The following is a 23,077-nucleotide window of genomic DNA, read 5'->3' as shown; positions in this document are numbered from 1 at the left end:
TGGCTGCCAGAGTATCAACTAAATCGTGATTCCTGAACATAAAAATAGACAGTGTAACTGAACAGATGCCTCCAAACCTGCTGTAGAGGAGAATACTGGAGAACTAGTGAAGCCACTAGAAGGTAAACAGCCAACTGAAAGGGTTTCTGACACAAATTCAAAGGCCATGTCTTTTAATAGACCACTGAAAGAATTTAGATGGATTATCATCTCTATAAAATACTTATATTCAGAGAACTGTCCTTGAAAGTAACTAACTTAAATGTGATTTAAAAGGTGAAAAAATTTTTACTCTAAAGCATCTCTCTGCCTGGTTTAAAGAAAGAACTCCATCTTCCAAGCTTTTGATTACGAAGCAACTTAGCACAAGTCAGTTACTGCTGTGGCCCTTAAAAGCTTTAAAGCTTGCCCTATGCCAAAGCTCTGTTAACACTGCACACCAAGCTAGATTTAACACTACGTTATTTACCATTTGTAAGCAAGTTAATAAAAGCTTTGGTATGTGAATATGTTTTCATCTTAGAAGTTTTCCATAGTTTCTAACATGGCTTAAAAGTTGCCCTACTTCTGCTTAATTAGAAATATGTGTTCTTTGCCTTACAATCTGCAGAACTATGAGGTAGTAGGAAAGGTAATGGTAAATGTAAGCATTTGTCTTTAAATCTGGCAATCTTAATCTAAAAGATAAGATTTGTAAAGATAATGAACTAAAGCAACAGACTCAACTTGAACTAATCTGAGTTAAACTAAAGCACTATGTATACCTTGGATATTCAGAGTAATTTTGCTTTCAGCAAGCTTGTAAAAAAAAAAAACAAACTTCCAAAAGGATTAGGGAGAAGGATAAAAAAAACAACCTAGAAACCTGCAATAGTCGTAAGTAAATTTGCAGAAAGCAAGCAGCTTCCTGCCTAAATGGATTCCAAAGATAACATGCATGGAGAAAGACAGACTTGTTAGATTGAATTCTTAGTTAAACCAAGTACAACAGAAGATGGCAGAAGATGTGTTTATGCAGACCTGGTGCATGTTTGCAGAAGGTAGTTCTCCATTTAGTTTTAAGTAGAATTTCAAGCAGTCCTTAAGTTTGGTTGAAAAGCAGCATTATGTGTACAGTTGTTTCAAAGTCGTTCTTTCCAGCCCAGAATGTGGTCACCAGTAAGAGGTACTTAGTTTTCACAGGTTAGCAGCCTCTGAATCAGGAACTACATTCATTTGGCATCTGTCTTTGGTGACTATTAGTCGTTTTTTGATGCTGTTAAATGATGAGAGACAAGTTTAATTCAGTGCAAATTACACACAATGCATCAAGCCTTGAGTATGAGGCAGTGGAGCAGGTTGCCCAGAGAAGTTACGCCTGCTGAATCCCTGGACGTGTTCAAGGCCAGGCTGAACAGATCTTGGAGCAATCTGGTGTCCCTGCCCATGGAAGGGCTTTGGAACTGGATGATCTTTAGGGTCGCTTCCAACCCAAAGCATTCTGAGTCTCTGCGTGGCTCTACTCAGTTCATGTTTCTTTGGGCCTCCAGTGACTCCACTTGCAGTCAGTCAAGGCTTAGGCTGTATCCCCATGAGCACTTAACAACCTGCACTAGGGGCAGAGCTGGAGAGCAAAATGATTGGTGCTAAGAATCTCTCACATACTTGAAGGTTTCATTTCAGCCTAGAAATAAAGAAACTTTTCTGTTCCAGCCCAGACCTGGGTCTGGTCCAGCTAAACCATCACAGAGATCAAATGCAGTTAGAGGCACTTCACAAGCTAGCTATTTCTTGCTGGAGTTTTGCTATAAATGAATCCAGTTTGTGCACTGAGGACACTGCACAAGCAAGTCAGATCATGGCAAATGCTCTGCTAGTTTGAAAAGCATAGAAGAGCTCTTCATTAAATATTAAGGTAACAAACCCCCATTTTTTATATACTTGGTGCAGCACTCCTGTTGGTTTACATTTCAAAGCATTAATTCACAGAACACTTAAGAGCAGTCAGTACATATAATCTTGAAAAAATTATTCTAAGTTCTGCCTTCCCCTGTTTTCCAGGTGCAAGAGTCTTCTTGATGTGATATCCAAGAGAGCCATTGCTAAAATTATTATGGTTGCATAGCAACCTCAGTGTGATAAATAACTGGTTTAAAACAGTCCTATGCTGTCTATTTCTTTTCCAACAGGACCCAAACAGTTTCTTACCACTGCACCTAATAAAACTTTTGAAGAAAAACATATGCAGTTTTTATGACTAAAGAAGTTTCTTTATTCAAATATCTCATTATTTCTAGGCACTATCACCAAATTACTGCACCAAGTTATCTTCAAGTACGCATTATTCCAGCACTGTAACTTCTCTGCAAACACCACCACGCCCCATCTTGTCTCCCCTGCTTGGATCATCAGCTGAAAGCACAACAGAAATAGTCTGAAGGTAGAAATTAACCAATATAATAATCATAATCCAGCTGTAATTTCTAAAAGCGTTACGTTTTTTATGTGGCCAGATAAGCCCTCTCTACAGAAACAAAACTAAACATGGACAAACTCAACATACAACTTATATATTCCCAGTTTGTTTTATTTTCATGGAATGCTAATTTAGTTACAATCTGGCAGTTCATAACTACTGAAATGTGACATTAATTCATCTCCAATGCTGTAGAACTGTCTTGATTTATATAGTTTTAAAACAATCTTATTTTACAATAGTTGAGGTCTCTGGTGGTTTTTAAGCTCTGATGCTTAAGCACACAGCAAGCTACAAACCTTAGGTTTTATATTTATACATATATTCTATGTATTCAGACAACTGCTGTAAGTCATCTATAATTTAATATTTATAAAAAGTGCATATACTGGTACATATGCACATCTAGAAACACACTTTTACTACTGCCTCCCTTTTTTATAAAAAGCTGCATAACATACAGCCATATTATTCTCACTCACTGCTATTAAAGTCTTTTACTATCTTTGTTACACAATTTTAACTATTCAGTTACCTCAAACTGATGTAGGTATTTCTATGTATATTTTCTCCTAAAGAAAAGAAGTCCTCCCTATTCCTTTAAGAAGCTTTAAGTCATGCATCAGTTTAGTACACAGTCACTTTTACCATGGATTTTAGAATCCTAGACAGTGTAAAATCTACTTCTGGAAAATGTCTGTCTGTATATTTAATTTCTTCTTTTAGTTACAAAAAATATATAGGATTGAAACATACTGAATACATGCATCTCTCAAAGTGGCTATATTCTAGCCTTATAGATAAATTTAAAAAGTACACCCTTGCTAACAGGATGCAAACATGGCCTCAAATAGGCCATTACCTGTATTTAATAGAGCTCATTACATTAAAAAGTTCAAGTCAGCTGTTCTCACAAGATGGTGTCAAAAGACTGAAGAGCATGATATATTTATAGTCAATGTACAAAGGTGGGTGCACAGGCCTAGTGCCATTCTGTTATTCAATACTTTCAAGGCTTCTAGGCTTTGCCTCTGGTGGTGTAAGTCCTGAAATGATCTGAATGAAAGCTTAAGTTGAAAATTGTTTTTTTAATACACCATAAAAGCAAGTTGTGTTTAAAAGAAAAATGTACACTGAACAACCTGAAGTACTCACTGAAACAACTGTACAAAACTATTATAGATACAGAAAGAAATAATGGTGGACTTAACTGCAAACACAAGTAACACTTGTTAACAAATGTAAAAACCTGCTTTGTTTTAATTCTTCTACCAAGTAAGAATTTGCAGCTGTTCAGAACAAGTAAAATTCAAACCACCTCAATGTTTACATTTAAAGTTTTTATACAGTGCAAACGTTTAAGACAGAATAACTTCCCAGTGAAACAGCTGACACTACTTCGTGCCAGTCTTTTGAAGATTCTTCTTTCAGTAAGTATTTACAAATTAAGCTAAAGGTTCACTCTATATGCTTTGAAGTTTGCTGAATATCAGCAGAAAAATATGTGAACTAGCAGCAGTTGTATTACAAACATGTGATGGTTACTTTAATGAATGCATAAAGTTTTCAAGACTGTATTCAGTGTCATACTGCTCTTGATCCCACAGTTCTCCAAGGTTTTCGAGTACTGATTTCATTGATGCTTTCCCAGAAGAGGTAGAGGTATCTGCTTTTTCAGTTTTTCCATCCTTTGCAAAAGAAAAAAAATTCCTATTAATATACAGAATAATGTTTTCAGGAATCTAACAAATTCTTCAAGTCTGGTAATTCTTCTGGGGAAATATCACTTCCTCCTGTTGCTCAGAGAGCTGTCTACTATTTATCAGTCCAACTTTAGCGTTCATGTAATTAAATTTTATATTTCAAAGCAAAACTTTTCCCTAAGCTGACTCTTATTTTTGGTAGGTATTTGTAAAAATGCTTCTTTACCTTGTCAAGAGTGAACAGATCAAGAAGCTGCTCTGTTCCCATGCTCTGTAGGCTAGCATTCTCTTGGCTGATCACTGTATTTGCAATATTCATTTTGAACTTTTGAAGACCCATGATCTTCTCTTCCAGAGTTCCCCTGGTTATCAGGCGATACACATTAACAACACGTTTCTGAAAGAAAAAAAGCACACTTAGCTAAAAAGTATCATCTTAGGGTATTCTGGAAAGCATAAACTTTTAGTGTTTATCATGGACATTCTGGAGGCAGTTTGGCTTGGAGTTACCCTTCAGTAACTGTACTCAGTCTGACAGACATTAGATGGAAAGCACAAGACTGTGCCACTATATAGTAGAGGCATCTTCAGTTGCATCTGTACTCCAGAAGAATTCACTGCTTTTTACAGCTCTAGGGGAAGACTAACAGCAGTCATTCTTGCCCTGTCCAAGCACCAGAGAAGGACAAACCTGTGAGATGCCCCTTCAGTTCCCTGTCTCACTCCTCAGTCATCTCTTCCTTCACTGAAGTATGATTCTTCCCTGGGCTCTCCCCAGCAGCTCAGGAAGTATGGAAGAGAAGACTTACCAAGTTGGGGACAGAATAAGGAAGTACACACTTCAGCAGCTGGCATATTTGCAAGAAGTAAGTATGAATGGAAGCTTGGTAGAAACCCACAGATGTCACTTTCTTATACATTAGATTCTCTCTCACGCGAGTTCAGCAAGAAAGAAGCCACCCTTATGGGAAATGAAGAGGTTTTCACCTGCCCAATGCGATGTGCCCGATCCATGGCTTGCAGGTCTCTCATTGGGTTCCAGTCATGTTCCACAAACACGACCGTGTCAGCCCCTGTCAGGTTAAGTCCTAGTCCACCAACATGAGTGGTGAGCAACAGTACATCTATAGATGGGTCATTATTAAACCTGTATACAACAAAAAGTTAAGTATGGTAAGTTTCATTTAAATAAAGAATTTATGAACCACATCTGCTTTGAGGCAGACAAAACCCCAATTCTGCACCATCTAAATAATAAACTTGGCCTCATACTGGTTATTAGGAGATAATACATACCGGGAAACAATGGAATGTCTCTGCCCAGCAGGGATGCTGCCATCAAGTCGTAAGTAAGTAACTGAAGGTAACTGAGGGCGGAGAAGGTCATGCTCCACTATATCCAGCATACTCTTCAGCTGACAAAAGATAAGCACTCTGTGCTGGGCCACAACAGCTTCTGTACCGCCTTCTGAAGATCCACCATTCCCCAAACCACAGTCAAGTAGCAGCTTTAAGTAAAAGACATTAAGGTGTGTCATTAAAATGACTGCAGATCTCACATAAACATTGACATTTGTTGATTATCAAAAGTAGAAATGAGAGAGACAAACTGCAGAAGGAAGTATGTAAATGACAGTCACTTAAATGATAAGAAGACAAAGTTTGGCTTCACAGTCAAACTGAAAAACTTAAGAGTCACCAGAAAGCCATTTTCTTCACTTACTTAAATTCTATTTTAAGTAAAGCTATGTAATGCAATCTAACTTTATCAAGGAAGTTGTCTCCTGTATAATAAATATGAAAAAAAAAAAGATCTGCAACAAGAGGGACAAAAATGAAACAGAAGTAAGGTTCTTCATATGCCAACAAGTTATATAAACATCATCGCCATGAAGACTGTGCTTCCCCTCCCTCTTGAATTATCAGGAAAATAAGGCATATCCTGAAACACCCTTGCATTCTTTTTCATTTGCTACTTAATTTTATTAAGAAGAGTTTTCATATTGATGAAATCTTAAATAAAATCCTAAACTGTAACATCAGTAGACACATTTAGGAAATTTAAGGCACAACACGCATCCACTTACTTGTTTTAAAGCAGACAACTTAGGTGCATGTTGGATATCTCGAAGGGATGAATTCTGAGCTGCAAGTTGCTCTGTAATTCTTTTATATTCTGGATGTTGGGTTGTGAGCACTAATGCTGGATGGTTGCAGAGCTTCCGTAAGTACTGCAATGCCTTTAGTTATTTAAGAAATGAAGTTCAAAGAAATAATTAGCAAGAACACAATTACAGAAAAAGGATTAACAGAATTGATTTTAAGTATAGGGGTCATTCGGCCACATTCCACAATCTGGACTTATGGAGTATTTTCATCAGAATTGCACATTTAAAACCTGCATTTCAAATTGTATCCAAACACTGTTACACTCATTGTGATCTTGGGTCCCTCTTTTCAGGAAAAGTGCAGATTACCACTTCCCCCACTTTCATCTGAGTCTACAATAGAGGAAATGGGTTGGGAGCAGTGCAGAGCCTTTGAGAGTAATTGTTTCCTATTAACCAAGAGTTAATCTGCAATTCTGTAAGATCATGAACCTTCACAAATTCAGATCTAACCGTAAGGAAACATTTTGTCCATGTTTTATAATCTTAATGTTGAACTGTAACAGCTGATGAAATCAGAACTACTTCCCTCATTCTGAAGTTTTGCTCTCTCAGTACTCAGCTTTTACAAGATCCACAAAACAGCTGAACACCAGTTGAGCAGATCACATTAAAAATACACAACAGTGTTATGCTTCATAAGACACAAACAAAAATCTCAACATAATAGCTATATATCACATTCCAGCCATAAATACTCTATTTAGATCATATGGCCACAAATGTCTAAGTTCACTATTTTGATTTTTGTTTTTTACTAAACCTATAAATACAGTTACCTAAAACGTATGTACTAGGTAATATTACTGAAAAAAATCTGTACCTGAAATACATGACCTGTAGATTTAAGCTTTGGTTTTTCAGTTTCTTCATTCAGTGAAATTGAAGAAACTGTTTCATCAATATCACATTTGGCACGAGACTTGGCAAAATCTTCATAAAGCTGAACCTGTAGACCAGACAAGAGAATGTGTGTTTTTTCCTGACAGAAGATAGACAATCCTCTTCAGAGTTTAGTTTCAAGATAAAATTCTGAATTATCATACATCAAGAAAGCTATTTCATATCTGACACAAGATAAACACTAACAACACAATCTCTTGCCATTTATTTTCTTTCAACTTGGAAACTGTTACTAAAAACCAATCTGCAGATGCCTAGGTGTTGTTCCTGAAAAATGCCTGAAATTAAGCTCAAGAAATACTCTATTACTACAGGACTGGAATTAGCTTTTTAAACACATACTAGAAAATCCTTTTAGCACATCCAGAGAATGTCAGAGCTGATATCAGACTGACACAGGAATACAGAATTCATGCCTTTGTGGTCTTAATTGTGCTGAAAAATAAACTTTCAGCCACTTTTTATGCATACCTGCAGAGGACTGAGAATACAATAATAATCTTGAATAATTTTGGGTGGAAGATCTTGCAGCACATCCTCTTTCATTCTCCTTAGCAGAAATGGCAGGACTTGGCGGTGCAGTGCTTCCATTGCAAGCACCCCTAGTGAGGGCAACAGCAGCAGTGTTTGAGAAGAAAAACATTTTTTTTCAAAACTTTCAGCTCCCCCTCAATCTCTGATGTTAGAACTGACCACACTTTCTTTTCATTAGTAGTTCTCATTTAAAAGGCTAAAACAAAAACCCAAAGACTGAACACTTGATCCTTACCAGCCTCTTGTTCTCGACTGGAGCTTCGGGCATCTCTGCTTGCCAGGATTGGTTTGCCATAACGAGCCGCAAACTGGCGTTCAGTGCCCAAGAATCCTGGCATTAGGAAGTCAAACAACGACCACAACTCTAAGACGTTGTTCTGAACATAAAAGAAACATTTGATAGATTATTTTCAAAAGTAATAAATTGTTGCAAGGTATCAGAAAAAACTGCCATGTATATTTAAAACCCTACGAACCTCACACTACAACCCAGTCCCAAGCAGCTGGAGCTTGGCTCTTTTGTCCATCTGAGTTACAGAATATCTCTGCATACACTTGAATGTATAAATGGACTTCCCACTGCGTCCAACGCCTTAAGCCACACCCTGCATTCTTCTGGTTAACAAAATCCAGGACACACCAGTGGTCTTAGTCCTGGGTGAGACAGATACTGCACGGGCAGTATCATTGGGACGAAGCTCAAAATCTGGAGATCTCAGAACTGAGCTTCCTGCTAATTTTAATTTCCTGCTTCCCTGCCTGACACTTACAGAAGAAGTGGCAGAGAAAGTCTTGCTGCCAACTTTTGAACCCCATTAGTACCACAAAACCTGCATTCATTCCCCTATACACAGGTATACCAGAAAAGGGAAAAGATGTTGTTTCGAGCATTTAGCAGTAAAAGGCTGTTTTACAATGGATACTTTGAACATGATGACTGATAAAAGGTTCAATAAAATGGAGTGCAAGATAGGTGTATTTTGTTTATTTTCTACTATTCATCCAAAATAGAAAATCAGTTACCTGGATTGGTGTCCCAGAAAGAATTATCCTGTAATTAGCAGTCAGTTGTTTTACTGCTTTTGACAGCTTTGTTTTTCCATTTTTTATTACATGGCCTTCATCAAGAATGCAGTAATTAAACTTAATATTTCTAGAAAAGAAAAACACAGACTTAAGTAGCATTTAAAATTCTAAGCTATTAAAAACCTCAGAAAATAAGCCAATTCTTACCTGAAGAAGTCAATGTCATTTCTTACAACATCATATGAAGCCACTATGAGATTGTGTCTTTTCACCTGGTGTTGCAATCTTAGGAAAAAAAATGAGGAGTTAATTGAAGTGTTCCTTATGCATGTTATTATTTCAACCTTTAAAGATACCATCACAAGTGTTGCCATGCCCACAAACTATCCTTCAGTAGTAATAGTAAACTGAATTGAAAAATGCCATGTGTGATATTTTACTCTAAACCAGTTCTGAATGCAAGATGGATTACCTTGCTCTCTCAGTAGGAGGTCCCGTATAGTGCAATGGATTAAGATATTCTTTTGAGCAGAATTTGCCCACTTCATCCACCCAGTGTCCTGTGAGTGTAGGAGGACACACCACCAAGGAGGGAAGAGGAACACTGTCCACCAGTTTCGTTCTTGCATATTCCCGAGCCCTTTAAAAGTACAGAATAGAGTTTTTAAAAAGTTCTTTTTCACAGAAGAGTTGAGGTGGGACCTGGGGAGGCCACCTGGTCCAACCCCCCCCATTCAAGAACAGCCACCTACAGTTACCCAGGACTATGTCCAGATTCATATACCACAGGTAAGACCTATCATTAAAGTCTAAGACAGAACTGCCTTAGACTTTGTTTAAGCTTACCTGAGGCAATGATCACCTGCAAGAATGCAAATGGATTGTAAAGTTTTTCCTAAGCCCATGTCATCACAAAGAATTCCATGAAGTTTGTATTTATTGAGAAATGCAAGCCAGTTCACTCCATCCTGAAATCAGAAAAGAAGGAGAGTGCCTCAAGTAAAAACTGGCTTTTTGCTAGTTAAGCTTCAGTTCAAACATCTGTATGTTCTATCACCCAGCACTGCCAAACTAGGAGCTGGTTTCCCACCATAAATGCATCCACTACAGCCCAACCCACTACATCCACTACAGGAGGGAATAAAGGGAACAAAAAACAGCCAAATGGTACAGCGAGGCCTGGCTTTGCAGTGGTGGGCTGCCACAGTCTGTGTGAGCAAGGCACAGCCCATTGGCCATTGCCAGAAAAAAAGGCAAAATCCAGAGAGGGGAAAAAAATATCATTGGAACAGTATAAGAGGCATGCATTACTTCATTTGTTCTTCCTTATCCAGAGTCCAAGATACACACTGCATACCTGAAATCAAAAAACTCAAAAAATCCACAAGAAAAATGCCAGTACCTGAACAACTCCTACTATTCCATGACTACTATTCCATCAAACTAGAACTTTTAAAACAAAAGTCTAAGTTATTACCTGCTGGTATTTCCTGAGCTCTGCTTTGATTGGTACTGGGATTTCATAGTTTTCCAGTTTTTTTCCATCCAGTAATTGTTCCAGAAAGTGACGTTCTTTAGCCTTCATTCTGATTAATTCTTCGGACATGTTTGGTGGGTCTGGTATTCCAGCCTAGGAGAACATTTTTAAAGCAGTCATGTAAGGGCTACAGGACTTAACTGCCACACAGAGAAGAAGAAGAAATTAAACCTCAATCACTTAGACATTTTCAACAAACAGACAGTAAAGTTCTGCAATCTTCTCAACTGTAAGAATCTAAACTCAGGATTTAAATACTATATTTAGCTATACTTGTTTGACTACTTGCAGGTCAACACATGCAGGGCTGTAAGGTGCAAGAGACAAATCCTGCCCCAAAAGGACACACTGAAAAGATTGATAGAAATCACACAGAAGATGGAAAATCCTGGTCATGCTTTTAAGATTCTAGAAAGACTGAGCTATTCTACTTCTAATCAGAGAGTTTATCTGGCTGGCTAGGAACCCTATGACACCCACTTCTTTTGAGCCACAAGCTACCATCCAAAGTTTGAGAGATTTTTCTCCTACTCAGTAGAATTAGATCTCAAGCGATACTGAAATCCGTAAGATGAGTTCAAGCAGTTGGAAACTTTTGGGAGAAGGAAAAACCTGAACCCCTCTAGGTTTGTAGCAGCAGATGTTTTACTTCCTAGGTACTCTCCATACCAGCCCAGAAGCCCTAAGAAGGCATTTGGGGGCCAAATATACTCATTCTTGCTTGCTAAAAACATACAGTAGCAGCAGAGGCACTGCTATTTTCCCACCATCACATCTTTGGGTCATCCCATTTTTCTGGGCCACCTCCATCTTTAGTCAGCTTTACTTCAAAACCCAATTTACTAATCACTTTTAGCCAGGAGCCACTTGCAGAGGGCTCCTGGCTAAAAAAATACCTCTATCAAATAATTCCACCATGTATGTGGTTAGTAAGGAAGAGGGATGTTAGTAGTGCCTCAGCAAGGTATTTAAGTACATACATACACAGAGACAGCAGCCTCCTTGTTCAATGCTCTGCCTACAACCCCCTTTCAGAAGAACTTATCTGCAGTATAAATACTGTGCCAGGTAATCTCAAGCACGTCATCAACTTGCAGCAGGATTGGTTATCAATACAGGTTTGGTTAAGTTGAACCATTTATCTTACAATCCTTCTCTCAGTCACTACATTTTTATGGTTGAAGGAATAATCAATTTGAGCATATAGATGCAGGAAACAGAGCATAGTTAAGTTCCCCCAACTCACTTGATGCTATTTATCTATTGTTAAATAAAACTCAAAATACTGTTCCACGACAATACTACTATTTTCTCTCATTATTAATCTGCTTCACTCTATGCTTTCATATTTAATACAGTTCAATAACTGATACTGAACTTTCTTAGGAAAAGTATGACGTGACCACACATATGCATGCAATTAATAAAACAAGTACAGTTTTTAAGAGATGCTCACTAAATTTTATTAAAATAGCTGTAAAACCCCCCAAACCCTAAGCTATATGTATTCCAAAGGACTGTGTTTAAGATGCACATGAAGAAGGGCACTGGTGCAAATGGCACCGCAATGAACGTGCTAGAAATTTAGTTCTTCTCTGTTCCCATTCAACATCTCAGTGTAAGCACACCATAAGTGCTCCTGTTAAGGCAGACTGCTAGTTATCAGATTCTAAGGTTCTATTATGTTAAACTAAAAACTGAGATAATAAAAAACCCATTATGCTGACAACTGTTTTTCATGATTGATGTGGAAAATCTAACCTGTCTTCTATTACCATCTGGTGGTCACATTAAGTTACTTAAAAGCACTGTAGTCCTTGTAGCACAACACTGGAAGGTGTCAGAGGTATGCAAGTTGTAGCAGGAGTGAAAGACTGAAGCAGATCTGTACTAATTAAACACTACTGCATCATAATACACAATATTTTGCCCAAATATGTAGGGTGGTGCTTTTTGATTTTAAGAACTAGTAATAAGTGACTCTACTCATCTCCACACTATTTCTATGACTGTTATTTTTGGTTTTTCTTTTAAATCAGTATTGCTTTTGTGCATTTCTCTTGACAACATGCACAGCAACACACATACCTAAGGAGAGTGCACATGTAACTCCTAAAACTTTTAAGACCAAACTCAGAAAAGCAGCCTTACACACAAAATTAATGAACCTACCATTTATGTACACAGTTGAAACGAGCTTCTTATAAAAATAAATTTTAACATTAAATTAGAAAATTGCTAACACAGGGTCCAATTTTGCTCATTTTACTTCTAATGGACACATCTTCGATTATCTGATACGGACTCAACACCTATAAAACCAGTTACTCATTCAGCATTTAATAAGCCAGAAGCCTGGACTTTGCAGCTGGTGAAAGAGTGGATCCAGGACAGGTCACATAGTCCATATACTTACAGCTCAAGCTTACCTCAAGAGGCATCAGTCTAATCAGTGTTGCAAAGCACTGAGTAGCCATAAAACGTACACTGTTTGTCTGATCACTCATTCTACCCAGAACTGGAACCACTAGAAGAACAATGTATGGAACAATACCAACATCCAGCTGCTCCATCACACCTGGAGTGGTTATTAAGGAAACAGTTTTTACTGCAGTTCAGGTTTGTCTGACAAATATATACCCAGGAGATTCCACACTCAGTAAGTAAGAGTCATTAATTGTTACACCCAGGTGAATGAGATTTCTAGTAACAAAGCAATGCAGAAGCAGGAAAATCCGATCTACCCAACTACTTTCAGCCAGCAAAGTGCATGGTTTGAGAAACTGAATTACCTCCACCAAAATATCACTTGGTAGATAAAATACAGACAATGGAAATCAAAGTTTCTTCTATTTCTTTCCTGAGGAGAAAAAACAGCTTAGTATTTTATTTAATTCCTCCTCTAATTTTTTTCAGGCAACCGTTTTTGTTCACCCGAATGAAGCAACAGCAAATAAGTTTCTGCATTTTTGAATACGCACACAAGGATACAGGCAAGTGCTTCAATTGCACCTTCTTGTTTGGTGTTGTCATCTATTGCTCCCAGCCATGGTAGAACCTTCTCTAGAAAGATATTCATTGTTTCCATGGTTGCTATTTTGCTCATAACACCCACACAACGGGAAGCCATGTGTCTCACAGCAGTGCTGGGATGTTGAAGGCACATGTAAAGATGAGGCAAATGCTGTATTAACTGAATAAAAGAAAAAGGTGCAGGGAGTAAAGGTTAATATGAATTATAAACAAATTAGTGGGGGTTTTTTTGGAACTAGTGTCTCTAAGTAACTTAAGAATGCTTAAAATGGCTCCTTTGCAAGATATAAATGCTTAAAACAAAAAAAAAAAAAACATTTCAGAAGAAAAAGGCAATTTGAACATGTATTACTTACTCCCCAATACAGATAAAATTCAGAGTAACAAAATACTTAGCATTTCAAAATATTTAGCATAGTCAAAATGAAAATTGATGAAGCCCTTAGTTTAGCAAGGAAGTGTTTCACACTGAGAATACAGAACTAAATACCCATAACTTTTTATTAAAAAAATAATTTTTTCTCAAATACAGAAACATAGATTTAAGAATTCCTTCCAGCTAGCAAATCTGTCCTACACTCATCCCCTTTGTGTTTAGGCAGATTAATTATTCATGTTGGGAATCTCAGTAATTCTTTGTGACAAGGAAGACACCCAGAAGGAAATCTGCATCTGCCCAGCAGGGTATACATATATGTCTTTGGTGCACGTATGTGTCTTCTTTTTAATCACTGCAGATATGCTTTTGTATAGGATACATTAAACAGATGGTCAGGTTTTTCCTAATGTGAAAGTCTTGAAATACTAGCTTTGATGAACCAAGTTCAGCCTCTTTGACTTTCTATGAATTTTTTTAAAACTGCACACACTATTAGCACCACCAAAAATCAATCTACACAGTAACTACATGCCATATATATGTGTGTATATATAAAATGCACATATTAAAAAAGTCTTTCCATGTCATATGCTAAATGCACTAAAAATCACTTCAGTATTTTATTAAAATAAGTAAGAAAAAATTCCCCATGTTTCTTCTCCACCTGCTCAGAATTCTACAGCCATTCATTATACCCATCCTTTCCAGAGTTCTGGCCTACTTATTCCTTGCATGGGAGCCTTGTCATGTATTTTTGTCATCCTGCTGCCCTTCTCTGTGTCTCTTCCAGAGCTACTACACTTATTTTGAAATAGAGTACTGCAGATATGCTAGTACTGAAAACTGTGTTAGAAGCAGGCATAAAGGTGACTTTCTTGTTCTGCTTGTTCCTCAACTTTTTTTTTACCAGTACTTTACTGATACTTTCACAGAACTATCTCAACTCCAGGATTCTCTCCTGACTAGAAATAGACAGTTCAGAGAAAGAAACCATTTTTTAAATAATCAAATCTAGTCTACTTGGGGGTAAACTGAGGTCTCCGTAATTTTTGCATTTCCTGCACAGGCAGCCTTTCTGACAACCTTCAGCCTGGTACAGAGTAGCCAGGCAGTAAACTGACTTTATTACTACCATTTTGCTCCCACTCTGGCCACACAAACTGCATGTCAGACTATTTTAAGTCAAACCATTTCAGTCAGCCACACAGTGCTGCATAACCACATTTTTATCTGTACTTTCATAACAAACAGAAGACATAATTTTATCAGTCTGTTCTCCAGGTTTAGGATATGCAGAATTAGAATAAAGCAGAGCTGAGATGCTGATTCAAGTGTAACATAATAGCATAAATATTGTAATAACTCGAGTGTTGGACATGAACTTTTTTGGGATCTCATCCAAAAAACAGTAGGCCAAGGCTAAATTTTTAGGTAGCTGTTCGCTTTTGTGGTTTATTCTACAACCTGCACAAACTACAGAATTTAACATCCTATGGAATACAGGGCAAAAAACAGGTTTAAAACTGCACAGCTTAACTGCTGAAGGCTAATGCGTTCAATTCATCAAGACTAGAACAGAGGACTTGGAGAACAGGCAGGCTATGGAGTGACTAAAATACCATTTGAGCAAAATCAGAAAAACATCTAAAAAAGAAAAAATAAAGACTTGAACCACTAGCAATAAACAGACTAAAGTGTTTCATACAAAAGCTGGTTACCAGAGGATGTAGCTGAGTATCCATTGAAGCTGCTGTTGTTTCAAAAACCTGCAAGGAATTTACCAGCTCCTGGGCAGGAGCATCTCCTTTTTCCAGTAATGACTTTCGGTCTGGTAAAAACAGAAAAGGTGTTCCGTTTAAGACTGACATACTGGCACCAGCCTGCCGCCCCTCCCAGCTTAAATCAGAAGTATAATTACCGAAATTATTTATGTGAATGTTGTTCCTTAACGAACCAACCATAGCATCCCAGAGATGTGGCAATCCTGTTGCCATTTCAGCACCAAAATGTTTAGCTATAGTAGATAAAGCAAATTCAGCTCCTCTTCTCTGTACAACATAAGGTTTCTGAGCCTAGAATTAAACAATTTAACAAAGTAGTGAGGTCAGGTACATTTAAGAATAACAATTATTGTCAAGGGTGACGTCTCATTACATAGGCATTCAATTCTGATTGTGTTTATACCTACCTACAACACATTCACCAAGAGGTTTTTTCCCAAGTTAATTACTTTATTCTTTATACATGTAAAAAACAAAAAATCTTTTACAGCCAATTATTTAATGAGATTTGGCCTCTGCTGAGACTGGTCCATTTCAACAAGATGTTTTCCAAGTGGTTCCAGTTCCAGAACCTCAGATATTGCCAATACAGTGACAGCAAGAACAGTAACATACTAAAAATCTTACCAGGAACAATACTTGATCTGTTATTTATCCCCCTCTCTTGTTCCCACCCTCTCTGGCAAGCAGAACTAATAAAACACACTAACAATTAAGAACAAAACCCACAACACTGTTTAAGAATCACAGTCCTGCCTAGAATCTTACTAAAACATGCTGAAGGTTCTAAATTAATAAAAGAGAGGAGTTTAAAACATCAAGTACGAAAATCACACAGACATCCTGTTTCACTGTCATATTTCAATTACTGGTTTTAATGCTTCAGAGGCATCCAGCAGGCACTGAGATGACCAACGCTAATATGGGCAGGACATAGTTTGCATCCTCTTGTGTTTGTTCCACACTTTGTGGAAATCCATCTGCATGAACTTATATTGATATTCATATTCTACAGTAAATATAAAATTTCAGGAGTTATTAATGACAAACATTTTAAAACACCAAACATAAGTTGCTTGCATCACAAAACTTCTTGGAAGGGAGGGGGGTGGATGTGAAGTTGCAAATTCAAGCTTTTGAAATGTACCTCATCAAGTTCTGTAGGAATGCTTCCACTGCTGCCTGTGGGAAGATCTGCAACAGGGGCTTTTGGAGCTTTTGGAGTAGGACCTCGTCGACTTGTGATGGCAAAAGCAGCTTTCTGATGTCTGTACAGTGTAATTATTCCCCTGTGCTTAGTAACTGTGTGCTGCATCCCATCTTTATCAGAGTTGGGCCCTAAAAGAAAAGCGAGAACAGCTGACAACAATTTAAGCTGCTTTTTAACACACAGGGGGAAGTGAGAGCTAAACTACAAGTCATCTGCTGACTGTGCTTTAAAAAACCCTTGATTTTTTCCATCCTTGAGGACGATGACACTTCAGTATGGAGAGGAGTTACTCTGCTAGGAGCACATTACAGACTCGGTATAAAAAGTTACGTGTGCAAACTGCCAGAAATTCTTATTCAGCAAGAAGCACAGGTAACACTTCAACTAAATATAAGATGTTTGCACAATTTTATTTCATAGAAAGCACATTATGTTCTAAAGTTTAAACCAACTTATGTCCTGTGTCCTTTACAAGCAGTTCAATACTTCTGTCATGATACAATAAAAGATGCCATCAGTATCTTTGGAATTGTTGATGTTTCTATTTATACTAAAGAGCTTCATTTTCAATCAGATATGAATATTATTCTACTCTGAGATAAAGGAGGACACATTAATTAAGAGAGTAAAATATACAATATTCAAACTTTAAAGCAGGTTAGAATCTTTGAGAGCATTAAGATCTTAATTGGGTTAATCTGGGTTGTTCATTCAATCCATACTAATAGACAGCCATTTAAAGAATCCACGACCATTGCACGCATAGGATTATTTCATTCATTTTGAACACTGTCCTCATCTTTTTATCTTACAATTAGCATATGGAATGTAACACAAGTCACATTTTTCACAGGCTACTTTAATTTCCATTTTTACTCAATTTCACATCTGTAAGTACAATGTGATCATAACTGGATAGTAACTGAACAAGAATCAATACTTGGAAATTGGAATTAAAGTATTTTATACATGTATTTTCTGAAAAAAATACACATTAGTTGCACACAGTTTAAAATACCTAAATGAAATCATTATAAATAAATAAATACTCAGATGCTGGCATCTTAAAAATCACTGAAAACAGGTCTCAGTCAAATACGCATTTCAACAGCTCAGAAATAAGCACAGACATGTTATTAAGAACCCTGGCAGTCTTAGATGTCATACCTTTTGAGTTTTCATGGCTACTCTGAGGCTGTGCAGGACATGCTGCTAGTGGGGTAAGATGTGGATCCACACAGAGGGAGTTGCAGAGATTTTTTATAATCTTTGAGTTGGGACAAGGAGACCTTGTTGTACACTGCTGAAGTAACTTTGCTATACATGAAGCCACATAGTTTTGTACAAGTGTATTCTCTTCTTTTTTGATAGCTTCCATTAAGGGTTTTATAACAGGATTTAGTTTCTCTGGAAGTTGCTGCAAGTTCACAACTGCACATGCAGCAAAAGTATGGACTCGCAGATGCAACACTTGCCATTCTTGATTTGTTTCTGTAACAGTCATTTGGACTTGCTGCCGTTTACTGTCCAACTGTTGCAGAACTTTAGGATTCAAACTAAAGGATGATGTCACCTCATTGAAAACAGAAGTAACCTAAGAGAAAGGAAAAAAAAATTAAAAATATATTTCATTTACTGTAAAACGGGATATCCTCATGGCACAACATGAGTCACTTGACCATATATCACCATCTCCATTTTCCCAGTAAATAACAGGAAATGCTCAAAAATGTAGTTTCTGGGAATCTTGAACTATAGATCAAAGAGAAAATATGGCATATCAGACATTTAAAGTCTAGATTCCCAAAGCTACAAGAGCAGCTTATGTACTCCTGCAAATTTAGATTGTCTGATATCTGCTGGTTCTATCCAGATATTCTGGAAATATGTAAGCATGTGACAGATTAGCAAAGCACAATGTGAACACAAGAATCCAGAAAGGATGTGCAAGGTCCTGTGCATGAACAAGTTGTTTCTGAGCTTATTTTCTTTTGAGCAAAGAGACTGGGATAAAAATCTACAAAAAAAGCACAACAAAGTAGTTGCAGGATCTTCCATATCCTTCCCCACTCACAACTGGTTGACTATTATTGCTTAAATCTTTCACTGGAAAAAGATTAAAAGCAGATTAAGAGGTCAGGGGCAAGGGGGGAGAAGGTCTAGAATTTACATGTCTTTTGACAATGGTTTTGAAGCCCACTTTGTTTTCTTGTGTCTAGATTTCAATAGTGAATCCACACCTGGAATCAGAACACTCAGTTTTATTCTCCTATTAAGTATGTACCTTGCACGGCACTTGATTTTTGTCAGACTGTAAACACACCTCAGGGGAAACAGTAAGCACCTTTACACATTCTTTTTTATGAGATATGCAAAGGTCACCACATTATTTCTGCAAGTTACTGTCTATGTAACAATTATGCTGAAGGTGCATTTCAAGACAAGAACAGATTTGAAGGAATGGCAGGCATGCCTCTACTTACCAGCTCATTAGCCTGATCTATTGTAAATACACTGCAGTTAACTCTGTTTCCGATGTCAATGTGTGCATCAGCTAACAATGAGATAAGTTGTTTACATTCATTTTGCATTCGTGTAAAAGGAACAGCAATTTCATCGTAATAGAGATGCTCAGAAAGGACCCCAAGTAAACGAGGCTGAACACAAATAGCCACAGTTGTACACTCCTGTAAAAGAAAAACACAATTTGCATTTCTGAATAATCACAATTTCTTTTGTTCAGTCTTGGGCAGCTCAATCTAGCATAAATCCAATTTCCAGAGGGACTATTAACATTCATAACCCAGAATATTAAAGATAAATGATTAGGAACAAGAAGTCTGCCACTAGAAATGATAGCAAGTAGACATAATACAGTCATCATAAAAGGAATCACTGACCTTATTTGTAGAGAAAATGTGAGCATATTTACTGATTCATGGTTCTGACAGTTGGCATTTATCTACTGAGTACCGTATTCCTCCACTGTCTAACAATCAAGATTTTGGTATTTAGATGTATAAATACCATTTTAGCTTACCTACTGAAATCTTATTTCAAATTAAGTACCACACAACAAGCAGTGGATTGAGATAGTAAGTAAAATTTATTTTTGCTGCAGAATCATCCTACCTTCTGCAAGGCTGCCCACTCACAGATTACTAACGCAACACTAATCCTCTGCAAGGCAGATTTAGAATTTAAGTGGAAGAGCAGTAGCTGAGCTAATGATTCAGCTGGCTTTATTTCTTGAGTAACAGTATTTACACCTGGGTCACAAATGCAGCAACAAAGTGCTCCCAGCAACCTGACAAGAAGAAAAAGAACAGTCACTTCAATGTTACAATTACTTTGTAATTTATGATTCAAAATGAAGATGCCAAAATAGTTATGAGATTTTGGCAAAACCACTATATATTATGAAAAAATACATTGCTTTTAATATTTCCAGTAAACTGACTTTGCTGCCATCATCCGAGCACGCATGACAACATAATCCCTGGTTGCTGGATCTTCTGCAATGCTGTCTGCCCCAGCAATGTATTCCTGAATCACTTCCTTATTCTGGGTTTGACCTTGACGCAGTTTAGCACCTGCCTTTTCCTATGGAATAAAGGAGAGGTTGAAAGTGTGTTTGTAGTGAAAAGATGAGTTAATATTCCATAACATTCCAAATAACCACCACACTATGAAAAAGTTGGACTAAGAGAATACTTCTTGGGTAACAGACTTCTTAAAGTAGTCAATACTTATAAATCATCTCCCCACTAACATCATTCTGTAGTCCAATTAAATGTATGCTATATTCCTTCACTATAATATTAAGGTTAATACTCAAGATACAGCTGATGAACACACAGAGGAAAAAGGAAACCTCTCTCAACATGTTTTCATAAATAACACAATGCTTTTGGATTTAACTCAGTCCTGCAAACAGATGGCTTCAGAACCATGTAAATAAAGACTATTTATAAAGTATCCACACAGAGTGCTACACAGCAGGACTTAATTCTCATGGATAACCTGACAAGAACCCTTTTGCTCTACAGACTTGCAGCTTGTAAGACAGTTTACATGTAGAACTGTAGAATGGCACTGCCATGCCACTCTAACAGCTTTAGTATGTGGTTTGTATAGAAGCTAAGCAATTTCCTACTTTCCTCAGAACAGTCTGTGAGGTCACATTTCACTTACTTTTGACCTGGTTTTCACTTCCAGCAACATGTTTAAGTCAATGGGTAAATGAGATGGCTGCATCATTAGGCAGAGCCAGGCTCCCATCCATGGACAAGCAGCTGCAACAACATACTGTACAGATGCCTTGTTTAACAGTTCCAGCCACACCTTGGGAAAGAACCACAGCAGAAATCATGACAAATTTGTACATGGTCTATGTAAGCTCACACACATGCTGAGAAGCTGCAGGAACACTCTCTCATTCACTCTATAGTACAGCATCACACAGGGCAATTGCGAAGTATTTAACATGAGCACACTATTCTTTATCTGCACGAAAGTACAGAGGATTTGAAAGAGCAGAATACACAAGCACTATATCTAGGTGGTAAGTCATGCAAATACCTTGTGAATAAGATCCAGAATTTCTTGGTTGCTTTCTAAGATACAAAACTGAAATATGTGCCTCAACATGTCTTGCAGAATTGGAGTCAGCCATGTTGAAGAACTCTGAAACGAGGATATCACATGACCAAGCATATCCCAATATGCATCACAGTAAGACACTAATAACTAATTCTTACCTGGTCTTGGGTAGACAACAGTGTGAATAATGTTTCCAGTGCTGCTTTTCGCACAGAAGATATTGTGTGATGCAAGAATGGCCACACACGTGGGACCAGCACTGTCAGGGACTGCTGAATACTACAGGAAAGAGAGATGTACAGGCAGTGATGGGAAAAAAAACCACCACACACACACACAGAGCTAAGTTAATTTTGTTTATGCTTGTTTTATCCAAAAGAAAGCTTTAAGAAAGGAAAGTATTATTGCATATACTTGGTGATTCTAAGTGAAGGACCAAGTTACTACAGCTTATACATTTGAAAAAGTTTGAGTTGGTATCTTTTTTCGGGAAAATCCTGGTTTGGGTTTTTTTTTAACTAGAGAACTAGTCAATTTAAACATGTATTTTTACCATGTTTTTTCCCAGATTATACTTTAGGCTTTGTTCAACTGTTTAGAAAAAAGGAGGGGCTGTTTCTGTTCTGAAGTTGCTATTAGGCACTTACAACTTTACAAATAATTAAAAACAAGCTTGCATCTTTTTTTCCATGAACTGGCATATCAACTGATGCAAATAGTACATGCTGAAATAAAGACTGCATTAGTAACAAAACTTCATTCTTCTTTTGGATTTGGGCAAATAGTACATGCTGAAATAAAGACTGCATTAGTAACAAAACTTCATTCTTCTTTTGGATTTGGGCAACCATCACCTTCAGCAGTGCCAATCATACAGGATAAGAAAAATCAAATGTATACAGCATCTACCTTAAGTGCAGATACTGAGAGTTTACCACGTGTATTATGCAAAATTTAATATACTAAGATGCAGTTCCTTTGATTTGTCAGAGTCCCAAAGAGATAGCAACTAGGCAGTGTCATCAACCAGTCACAGAATTACTGGTTATACTGCTGATGTGAATTTATGTTTGTAGCTTTCTTCAGAACTGTTCCAATAGCAAAGTTCTACAGGTTCATGAATGTGTACACAGTTTTAATGTACACAGTTTGGTCTCGTTTGGAGTTTGTCTGCTCCTTGTTAACTAACAAAATGTTTGTGGGCAGGACCACCATGCAAGTGGAGCAAATACCCTTTACTAAAACACCCAAGATGAATGGAGAGAGAAGGGGAAAAAAAAGTCACATATAAACCATGTCTAGTACACTTCTTAATTCCTTTGTTGCATTTCACTAATGTAATGAAAATAGAAGCACTGTCCAAACCTTCCCTTTAAGGAAAAAACAGAGTAGAACTAAAATACTGGGTTAAATAATCATCTCAATACGTGATTTGAAAGAAACTGGTAATTCCAATTTGAAAATAAGTAGACACTCAAACCTGTAATACTGAAGGAATACTAACTGAAAAGTTACCTGCATTTGCGGACCTGAGGATAAGTCAGAAGGGATGAAAGAAGGATCATAATACTGTTTGTGGAAGCTGTCAAGTCATCCAACTCCAGAAGTGCATCCCACAAGGTATTAAGAATAAAAGGCACCTACACAAATAAGCACAGGAGGTTATCATTAAAAAAAAATCCAAAAACCCAAACCAGTGCTGCCTTTAAGTATTATTTTCTTCACTTAGACCAAAAGTGAACTTAA

General features: G+C 37.3%; 1 protein-coding gene across 1 annotated transcript in view; it reads right to left on the bottom strand.

Moving 5' to 3' along the window:
• Positions 1–2,545: 2,545 nt before the first annotated feature.
• The window catches only part of BTAF1 (B-TFIID TATA-box binding protein associated factor 1), a 44,016-nt gene continuing 23,484 nt past the window's right edge, over positions 2,546–23,077 (bottom strand). The window contains exons 13-38 of the mRNA XM_032115994.1: positions 22,847–22,971; positions 21,490–21,610; positions 21,311–21,415; positions 20,924–21,073; positions 20,190–20,332; positions 19,862–20,036; positions 19,213–19,416; positions 17,897–18,323; positions 16,667–16,857; positions 15,657–15,810; positions 15,457–15,566; positions 13,318–13,519; positions 12,756–12,904; positions 10,267–10,419; positions 9,636–9,757; positions 9,262–9,429; positions 8,997–9,074; positions 8,787–8,916; positions 7,999–8,140; positions 7,701–7,831; positions 7,150–7,275; positions 6,246–6,398; positions 5,455–5,666; positions 5,146–5,305; positions 4,385–4,555; positions 2,546–4,143 (exon numbers count right to left, since the gene is read on the bottom strand). Of these exons, the coding sequence (XP_031971885.1) occupies positions 3,997–4,143; positions 4,385–4,555; positions 5,146–5,305; positions 5,455–5,666; positions 6,246–6,398; positions 7,150–7,275; positions 7,701–7,831; positions 7,999–8,140; positions 8,787–8,916; positions 8,997–9,074; positions 9,262–9,429; positions 9,636–9,757; positions 10,267–10,419; positions 12,756–12,904; positions 13,318–13,519; positions 15,457–15,566; positions 15,657–15,810; positions 16,667–16,857; positions 17,897–18,323; positions 19,213–19,416; positions 19,862–20,036; positions 20,190–20,332; positions 20,924–21,073; positions 21,311–21,415; positions 21,490–21,610; positions 22,847–22,971 (4,149 nt within the window). The 3' untranslated portion in view covers positions 2,546–3,996. The remainder of the gene's footprint in view (positions 4,144–4,384; positions 4,556–5,145; positions 5,306–5,454; positions 5,667–6,245; positions 6,399–7,149; positions 7,276–7,700; positions 7,832–7,998; positions 8,141–8,786; positions 8,917–8,996; positions 9,075–9,261; positions 9,430–9,635; positions 9,758–10,266; positions 10,420–12,755; positions 12,905–13,317; positions 13,520–15,456; positions 15,567–15,656; positions 15,811–16,666; positions 16,858–17,896; positions 18,324–19,212; positions 19,417–19,861; positions 20,037–20,189; positions 20,333–20,923; positions 21,074–21,310; positions 21,416–21,489; positions 21,611–22,846; positions 22,972–23,077) is intronic.

Source organism: Corvus moneduloides, chromosome 8 (genome assembly GCF_009650955.1).
Source record: "Corvus moneduloides isolate bCorMon1 chromosome 8, bCorMon1.pri, whole genome shotgun sequence".
NCBI classification, from domain to species: Eukaryota; Metazoa; Chordata; class Aves; order Passeriformes; family Corvidae; genus Corvus; species Corvus moneduloides.
This window is presented reverse-complemented; position numbering and strand designations above follow the sequence as displayed.